The sequence below is a fragment of the Octopus bimaculoides genome, chromosome 23 (assembly GCF_001194135.2).
Source record: "Octopus bimaculoides isolate UCB-OBI-ISO-001 chromosome 23, ASM119413v2, whole genome shotgun sequence".
Lineage (NCBI taxonomy): Eukaryota > Metazoa > Mollusca > Cephalopoda > Octopoda > Octopodidae > Octopus > Octopus bimaculoides.
In genome coordinates this window covers 17,468,565-17,478,664 of record NC_069003.1, presented here as the reverse complement: position 1 = coordinate 17,478,664, position 10,100 = coordinate 17,468,565, and the positions used below count along the sequence as shown (strand labels likewise).

General features: G+C 38.9%; 2 protein-coding genes across 2 annotated transcripts in view; one reads left to right on the top strand and one right to left on the bottom strand.

The window, feature by feature from the left end:
* The window catches only part of LOC128250636 (iron-sulfur cluster assembly scaffold protein IscU-like), a 14,995-nt gene extending 6,710 nt beyond the window's left edge, over positions 1–8,285 (bottom strand). The window contains exons 1-3 of the mRNA XM_052976137.1: positions 8,120–8,285; positions 4,419–4,532; positions 2,003–2,113 (exon numbers count right to left, since the gene is read on the bottom strand). Of these exons, the coding sequence (XP_052832097.1) occupies positions 2,003–2,113; positions 4,419–4,532; positions 8,120–8,203 (309 nt within the window). The 5' untranslated portion in view covers positions 8,204–8,285. The remainder of the gene's footprint in view (positions 1–2,002; positions 2,114–4,418; positions 4,533–8,119) is intronic.
* A 101-nt stretch (positions 8,286–8,386) lies between these two features.
* LOC106872262 (DNA helicase MCM9) overlaps positions 8,387–10,100 on the top strand; it is a 61,142-nt gene continuing 59,428 nt past the window's right edge. The window contains exon 1 of the mRNA XM_052976136.1: positions 8,387–8,553. Coding sequence (XP_052832096.1) covers positions 8,511–8,553 — 43 coding nt within the window. The 5' untranslated portion in view covers positions 8,387–8,510. The remainder of the gene's footprint in view (positions 8,554–10,100) is intronic.

The following is a 10,100-nucleotide window of genomic DNA, read 5'->3' as shown; positions in this document are numbered from 1 at the left end:
GGAGTTCAGTGTCCAATGAAGGAAAGCTACACATAAGTGGGCTGGCTACACCCCTGGCAGAGGCTTCAGATTATGCCCTCACTTGGCTTGCCGGGTCTTCTCACGCACAGCATATTTAGAAAGGTCTCGGTCACAAGTCATTGCCTTGGTGAGGCCTAATGTTCAAAGGTTGTGCTTCACTACCTCATCCTAGGTCTTCTTGGGTCTACCTCTTCCACAGGTTCCCTCAACTGAAAGGGTGTGGCACTTTTTCACATAGCTATCCTCATCCATTCTCGCCACATGACCATACCAGCGCAATCGTCTCTCTTGCACACCACAACTGATGCTTCTTAGGTTCAACTTTTCTCTCAAGATACTTACACTCTGTCGAGTATGAACACTGACATTACTCATCCATCAGAGCATACTGGCTTCATTCCTTGCAAGCTTACGCATGTCCTCAGCAGTCACGGCCCATGTTTCACTGCCATGTAGCATGGCTGTTCGAACACATGCATCATAATCATACAGTCTGCCTTTTACTCTGAGAGAGAGACCCTTTGTCACCAGCAGATGTAAGAGCTCTCTTAACTTTGCCCAGGCTATTCTTATTCTAGCAGCTACACTTTCAGCACACCCTCCCCCACTACTAACTTGGTCACCTAGATAGCAGAAGCTATCAACTACGTTTAGCTTAATAATAATAAACCTCTCTGCTAAAGGCACAAGGCCTGGCATTTTTGGGGGCAGGGATTAGCTGATTATATCAACTCTAGTGTTTCACTGGTACTTATTTTATTGACAGCGAAGGGATGGAAAGCAACGTTGACCTTGGTGGAATTCAAACTCAGAACATAAAGATGGACAAAATGCTAATGATTCTGCCAGCTCCCCGCCTTAATAATGATAATAATCCTTTCTAACAAAGGCTCAGGGCCCGAAATTTTGCGGGAGGTGACTAGACGATTATATTGACCTTGAAAGGATGAAAGGCAAAGTTGACCTTGATGGAATTTGAATTCAGATGAAATGCCACTAAGCATTTTGTCCATCATGCTAATAATTTTGCCAGCTGACCATGTTAATGATAACAATAATCCATTCTAATATAGGTACAAGGCCTGAAATCTGGGGGAAGAGCTAGTTGACTACATCAACCTCAGTGCTCAACTGGTGCTTCATCTTATCCACCCCTGAAAGGATGAATGGCAAAGTTGATCTCAGTGGAATTTGAACTCAGAATATAAAGACAGAAAAGATGCTGCTAAGCATTTTACCCAACATGTTAAAAATTCTGCCTGCCCACCACCTAATAGTGATTTCATTAAGCACATGGCCAGCAATTTTGAGAAGGGGTTAGTTGATATTACTGACCCCAGTACTTGACTCATACTTTATTTTATTGATCCAAAAAGGATGAAAGGCAACACTGACCTATTGTTAGTGGTGAGCTGGCAGAATCATTAGCATGCTGGGCAAAATGTAAAAAGGCAGAAGACATATTGCATTCATTGCCCCAACTCCCCACATACCAAACTTAGCTGGTACGTTATTTTTACTGACTGCAGAGTTGACTTAGCAGGATTTGAACTATTTTGTTGCCTCTTTTAACATGCAGGGATACTAATTTAACCTTTTAGGATTCAGATTACTGTCAAATGTAATGTTTATTCATATTATCTTAGATTAATCATGCATTATCTCATAGATTTGAAATTTTGATGATTTGATTGTTTATTCTTAGAATGACATCGTAGGGCAGGTGTGAGAGGCCGGGTCTGGTCAGTTTGAACATAAAACTGGCAGAATTGCGCCGATTACCTCCCTTGAGATTTTGGTATGCCCCCCCCCCCATCCTTTATACTCGAGTCAACTGCCTTTTCCTTTACTTGAAGTCAATGGAAAGAAGTACAAGACAAACCACTGAAACCTTTGAAAGCGGTAGCCCACCTAATAAAAAAATTAAGAGGAAAAGGAAATACTTCAACGTTGTTAGCAGAGAAAATGTGTGGGTACTCACCGATTTACCTTTCACCCATTCAGTTGCGAGGGAACTGGAGGCAATGGCTGAGCCGCAACCAAAAGTTTTAAATTTAGCATCGATTATTTTCCCATTATCATCAACTTTAATCTGGAGAGAAAATATTATAACAAGAGGAATAATTAAAAAAAAACAAATATTTAAACAAAAATGGGTTTTTCCCCAGACTAATTTGACATCATTATCATACTTTAACACGTCTTCCATGCTGGCTCTGACAAGCTTGGACGGTTGCAAGGTGCTCTTTAATCTGCTTTGGCATGGTTTCGATGGTTGGATATCCTTCCTAAGAACAACCACTTTATAAAGTGTATTGAGCGATTTTTTCTTGGCATCAGAAGTAGTGAAGTTGCCATGAAACTTGCAAGATAAAGAAATAGAAACCTTAAAGCTAGGTGTTGAGAGACTAAAAGTATGATAGAGTGACAGGAACAGGTATCTTGCTGTAGAGGAAACACATAGCTACTTCGTATTACACATAATTATGGCAGTTAACATTTTTATTAATTAGCACATCCAATACAACTTTGATACGTGGCTAATAATGCCTAAAGACTGCTGTAGACGTCCTGAAAAGTCATGCCATGAAGACCAGGGGTTGCCAAAGGGGACATCCCAGATGAACTGCTTGAAATACTTAGTCAGCACCATGCTCATCTTTCACATTGATGTTGTCAATTTCAATAAAAGATATTCCAGCAATATGATGCGTTTTTCACATTTTCTAACCATGAAAACAACTTCATTTAATACTGTATACTCATACACGTAGTTTTAAATGTAAAAAATGTGTCATCTTCAATAAGATATGGTACGGTAGTGTAGGGTATTAAGATATTTGAAATGAGGAGGGTGGTTGATGCGGAAGGGGAAGTGGCTAAAGGAGGTTAATGGTCGAAAAAGTTTAGCAACCCCTGATGATAAATGCTAAAAGCAAAGGTATTCTATTATCTGTTGACGAAATTCCGTCAGTATACATAATACAGTAGAGCCATCTGCCAGTGTACAAAGAAAATTTCAACTGATAATAGAATTTTGATGCTTCATAGCATTTGCCGTCAGCATGAAATGATTTTTCGCAATGTTTACAGCAGCCTAATGCATTATAAACGGTTTACCTCCACATGTGCCTCCTTCCCACATGACTGTTTCCTCGTAACTTTCAGAAAAGTAGGTATGTTTTAATGAAATTTTCTACAAACACCTTTTGAAATTGGTGGGCTCGTACACATACATATTGACACATCATATATATCTACAAAATGAAACTTGAAATTTTGTAAAGAAACTGATTTATGTCAGCATGTGAGTGTTATACTTACCAATTTTCTTTCTATTAACAATATAATCGTAATTTATATACCGTGAATGGTATTTGTTGAAAATTTTATTAAAAAATAACCATTTTCCCGAAAGTTATGAGGAAACAAAGCTGACTTGTGTGGACTTTCCAAAACACCTCATCTCACACTCAGAGAAATTTTTTCAATAAATTTTGATATTATTAGAATCTACACTATCTTAAGTATATTCGTAGAAAATTTCATAGAAAAATATCTATTTTTCAGTAAGTTATGAGGCAACAAAAACCAAGGCACACATGTGGAGGTATGCCTTATAAACATCACATCCAAATTAAGTTGGGTGTGTTAATTAACATTCATTACAAAAGCTGCTTCAGTGGCTATTAGCTAAAATAATATTCTGCTAATCTGCAAGCAATATTACAAAAAGGAAGAAAAGGACAACTACATTTTTGGTGACATAAATTTAAGAAACAATATAAAACCTTGCTTGAATGACTTCATCCCTAAGGTTTTCACCATAAGTGTTATTAGATATTAAAAGCATAAATTTTGAGACTGAAAAGCAAAACAAGGTTCAAAATGCCACATACAATGTCTTATATAATGGCACATATGTCCTTCATAAAACCTCTTGTACAGCAAATACCCATATGCTCATGGAACCATTTTGTTTCATTATATAGGCACAGACATGGTTGTGTGATTAAGAAGCTTGGTTTGTTACTATGTGGTTTGAGGTTCGGTCCAATTGTGTAGCACTTTGAGTGAGTGTTTCCTACAATATAACCCAAGGCTGACCAAAGCTGCGTGTGCAAATTTGGTAAATAGAAACTGTATGGGAACTCATTATGTGTGTATCTTTGTGTCTGTTGCCCATCACGGTCTGACAACAGGTGTTGGGTTGTTTACGTTCTCGTAATTCAACAAGTAGAGACTAGACTTAAAAGGATAAGTGTTGTGGTCAATTCGTTCAATCAAAACCCTTCAAGGCAGTGTCACACATGGCAGCAGTACAATGATTGAAATAAATAAAAAGGAGAAGAAAAAAAATTATAAAAACAAAGGGAAACAACTCAGTCTAGACTTACCTGTAATTTCATGACATCCCCACAAGCAGGGGCCCCAACAAGTCCTGTACCTGTGTTATTATCATTCTTATCAAGTGAACCAACATTACGGGGATTTTCAAAATGATCAATCACCTAATCATTGAAATTAATAAATAAAAATAAAATAGAGATTAATGACAAATAATTTACAGCAGAACTGTGTGAATAGGTTGTAGAGTGTGACAAATGTTTTGACACCAAATAAAAAATGTTTAAGCCAACGGTTCTTTTTGTGAGTTTTTGAATGGCTACACATGTAAATGCTTTACTCTCAAGACAATCTGAAACCAAATCACTTGTCTGGCAAGTACATATCTGAAAATTGATTTATTTATCAACAAAATTTATCACTGTGGTTTGTAACTGTTACTGTCTGATGAGGTGGTAATAACGCCAACAGCTATAGTTATTATAATACTAAGGTGTTAATCGTTAGTACAATCGACGAGTGTAGCAGCACCATAGACAACTGCTACAAAGGTAAAGGTGATGCTTTAGATACAAATAATTACAGAGATATCAAGTTGTTGGATCAGGTAATGAAGGTCACAGAGAGGGTCATAGCCCAACTAATTAGGGAGAGAGTCAGTTTAGATGAGATGCAGTTTGGGTTCATGCCAGGGAAAAGCACCACTGATGCTATATTTCTGGCAAGACAGCTGCAGGAGAAATACCTAGCCAAAGATATACCTCTGTACCTGGCTTTCGTTGACATGGAGAAAACCTTTGACAGGGTCCCCCATTCCCTTATCTGGTGGTTAATGAGGAAACTAAGGATAGATGAGTGCTTAGTGAGAGCTGTGTGAGCCATGTACAGGGACGCTGTCAGTAAGGTATGGGTTGGCAACAAGTGAAGAATGTTCCGTCCTCAGCCCGCTCCTATTTATCATAGTCCTCCAGGCAATAACACAAGAATTCAAGACAGGATGCCCTTGGGAGCTCCTCTATGCTGATGACCTTGCTCTAATTGCTGACTCACTATCAGAACTAGAGAAGTTTCAGGTGTGGAAATAAGGATTAGAATCGAAGGGCCTTAGAGTCAACCTAGCTAAAACCAAAGTCCTAATAAGTAGAAAGGCAGACAAACCACAAACCCCTTCAGATAGATGGCCCTGCTCGATCTGTAGAAAAGGCGTAGGTAGAAACTCTATAAGATGTACTCAGTGTAAGCTATGGACACATAAGAGGTGCAGCAATATCAAAGGAAGGCTAACTAGCAAAATAGTTTTTGTATGTGGCAGATACTCAGGAGCAATAAACACTGAAAATGTGCAGAGAACAACTTCTGCTACATTCCAGGGAGAAAAACCAGAAGTAGTTGATAGCTTCCGTTACCTAGGTGACCAAGTTAGTAGTGGGGTGGGTGCTCTGAAAGTGTAGCTGCTAGAATAAGAATAGCCTGGGCAAAGTTTAGAGAGCTCTTACCTCTGCTGGTGACAAAGGGCCTCTTGCTTAGAGTAAAAGGCAGACTGTATGACGCATGTGTACGAAGAGCCATGCTACATGGCACTGAAACATGGGCTGTGACTGCTGAGGAGGTGCATAAGCTTGCAAGGAACAAAGCTAGTGTGCTCCGCTGGGTGTGTAATGTCAGAGCACCATCCAAGCGTGATAGTTGCCAGGACTGCTGAAAGGCCTCCATGCCGGTGGCACGTATAAAGCACCATTCAAGCGTGATCGTTACCAGCTCCGCATTACTGGCACTTGTGCTGGCGGTACGTGGAAAACAACATTCGAGCGAGGGCGTTGCCAGTGCCGCTGGACTGGCTCCTGTGCAGGTGGCACGTAAAAACATCATTTGAGTGTGGCCGTTGAACAGTACCGCCTGAGTGGCCTGTGCCGGTGGCACATAAAAACACCCACTACACTCTCGGAGTGGTTGGCGTTAGGAAAGGCATCCAGCTGTAGAAACTTTGCCAGATCAGATTGGAGCCTGGTGCAGTCATCTGGCTCACCAGTCCCCAGTCAAACCGTCCAACTCATGCCAGCATGGAAAGCGAACGTTAAACGATGATGATGATGATATATATACTTGGCAAGACTTCCTTTTGTAAAACCCCCCCTTTTTTTTCATTTATTATTTTTTATATTTATACACAACCCCGCCCCCGTTTTCGGCTACGGAAAATACGAATCTGCCAAAAAAATTGGTAAAAATCGGCATTTTTAAATTATATATATATATGTGTGTGTGTGTATATATATATTGATAGATAGATATCTACAAATATATATAGATATACTAGCAGCAATACCCGTCATGGATCGAGTAATTACTTTTACTCTTTCTCGGGAGCGACATCGAAAGTTATCCCCTTACAAGAAGACCAACGCAACAACTAAAACGTAAGGCTCTATTTACCTATCACCACTATCACACCACCACAATAATTACTTCTCCTCCATTTCGCACACCACAAACTTCGAATATACCCTTCAACACTCTGAAGAGATCGGCCAAACTACTGGCTGCATCGAAACGTACGTAAGTGACTAAAGACATAATGTACAAAATGACTCATTACATAACCTAAACCTCCACACTGACTCATTTCACAAGCTCCACATAATAAAACAACCGCTATCTAGTCCAATGAAAATGCTTTTTCTTGTATTTGTTGCTCCATTCTCCAAGTAAATATATATATATATATATATATATATATATATATATATATATATATATATATATGAGAGAGAGAGAGAGAGAGAGAGAGAGAGAGAGAGAGGTACTTCTGTAAGTGTGAAAAGAAAACACGTAATAATTGCAGTGGAAAAGACACGAATTTCATACACGAACTTATGTTTGTTTATTATATAAGTAAGTCGTATGTGTTATCTTATACATCAACACAGTAACGGCAATTATATAATACCGAGGGCTTTGGTTGACACGGTACTGCAATGCGGTCCAACGTACCGCACAGTGGCATCGAACCGAAGGCGATATGGTTGGAAAGCAAGCTTCTCAACCACACAGCCACGTCTATAAAGGATATATTTTAGATAATATATTGCTTGATACAATACGCTTTACAAAAAGATGGGATGTTTACGGCGAGAAGACCTTTGATTCTAATTTTTACTCGAGCAACGGAACTAACAACGCCACACCATACAGGGTGTTCCAGAATTAACTGTTTGAATGAGACAAATTAATGTTGGTCGATGATATGCAATATATGCGCATTAGTTAAATGAACGAACAGCAAAAATATCTGAAGGATCCAAACTACATTATATTTCAGCTCTCATCTATAATGACAACGTAAAATAACTAGGGGTATTATGTAATACTTTCATTTAAAAAATGTTAAGGAATAAAGCAAGATGACGTCTCGGCGTGTAAGCTGTTTTCGGAGACTTAACTTATATAAGGTCGAGAGCCGGAGGGGCAGATAAGATCTCACTTTCCATGAAACACGAACTTATCTGGCTTTACGAAGTGTTAGTGTTGGTTTTTATAGGCGATGCAGACCATTACTGGTTTAGTTTTTCTTTACATGTAATTATGGAGACGAAGTAGACGGAATAACAAATATTTAAAGATAAACATTAAGATCTAAAATTAAGACAGGAAGTATTCGTCCAAAGCGAAACAAAACTTAGAACGTTCCGTGTTTTTCAGTTCTTCAAAACATTGAGATACGTTAAGGTAATAATAATAGACATTAGCTTACATTTTTGTGATATAAAGCCACAACAATATTCTTTGATTCAGTCAATGACCTGAGGGAATAAGCAACGTTACGAAGCAGGGCCATAGTTGTCACTGACGCTGGTCTCAAGAAGCTTGGAGTTACACGCAATTTAACCTTGGAGCCTAGCTTCTTATTCCAAGACGTCGATACGAATCATACTCAACGCGAATTAGATTCTTAGTTTTTTTCTTGTTTCGTAATTTACAATTTTAGTTAAATAACAACAACAATAATAATAATAGATTGTCTTTTTTGTTCTATAAGAAATAATATTGAATTTCATCCGGGCAGTTTTCTAGTGTTCGAAAATGTGACATAATTAAAGACTTGGTGAGTGTGGCGCGGAAATTAAACAACACGTTGTTGCAGGATGGCTGACGAAGTGGCTCAGTTTGACCGGACACAGTTGAAAGGTAATTAATAATTTCTTTATAAAATTTATTGGAAATGTTGTGATAACATTCATACTATCTGAAAAATAAATGGCTTATTTGCACAAGGCCATTTATTTGGTAGGGTGGGAGTAGGCGAAAGTAAAGAATACGTACACCCAGTGTTTTGGGTTGTGTTTTAAATTTTTATTGTTGTTAATTTGGGCGGAGGTAAGGAATACGTTCACCACCCGTTTTCGGCGTAGCAAAAACCCTAACTCTTAACCCTAAACACCGGGTGTACGTATTTACTTTCGCCGCATGCACACATTCTCATAGATACAGACACCCCATCACACCTGCATACACACATACATAAACCCAAATCCGCGCGCGCGCACACACGCATCCGCCCTTACACATACATGCACAGAGATATACATACCCACAGGCACACACATATCTAGAGAGAGAGAAAAAGTGATACAGAGTGAGAGACACGCACCCATATGCACGTACACACACACACTTCTCCATTCTGTCTACACACACATGCAAACAGCCACACCCACCCGTTCACACCTTTCACGGCTGCTGTTGACCTCTCACAGCCACGTCAACACAAACACTAGCACATGTACACAGATCCTACCCCACACATACACACAGATGACCAACATAAACACACATGTAATAGTTTGTTTATTTTTTTGCAACAGTTGGAATTTAATTTGTAAACAATAGTATGGAACATCGGAGTCGTATTCAGTTTGTAAGGATTGGTTCTTCGTTGATTGCCATTATGTAAAGATAAAAGAACAGTGATTGAAGTTGTGAAGAAAATATTTATTTACCGTTACACTGTAAAAAAATCCAAAACCATGACGGGTTGGTATGTATAATTAGTAAATAGAAAAGCATGCGAAGTAAAGATAGATGTAGATTTTCCTTGTATAGTTTGTGTACACGTTCTCTTAGTAGTAATCCACAGATAGAGATAAAGCTCTGAGAAGAAAGTGAGCTGAGCTCGTGATAATAAGAGTCGAGGGAAGTTGTCTCGCATAGTCGCTGATGGTAACTTTCTTTTGGCATTCCTTCGATATAACTCGACAAACTCAATATTTGACTTCGGGTATTTCCGTGACAGTTGCTTGTTCTTGTCTGTGTGTGTGCCTGTTCTGTTTTTATGTATTTATGTGTTGTGGAATATAGATATAACGAAATTATGCCAACAATATCTCATTTTAAACTTGAAGAAAAAAAAGCCTCGCATATTTGTTCTTACCTGCTTCATGTGTCTATGTAAAATCCGCAAATTTCCAAACAGAATCGAAGTTTACACAGATAGGAACAAGCACGCACACAAACACACAGACAAGAACAAGCACGCACACACAACCCATTAGCTTTCTTCTCCCCCTCCCATTTCAGCAACTGTCACGGAAATACCCGAAGTCAAATGTTGAGTTTGTCGAATTATATCGAAGGAATGCCTTTCTTTTTCCCTCTGGCTATTTGTCTTTAGTGGCTGCCTGCTTGTGGCCATGATTCTAGTGGTCCGTTCACTAAATGATGGTCGCTCTCTCTAA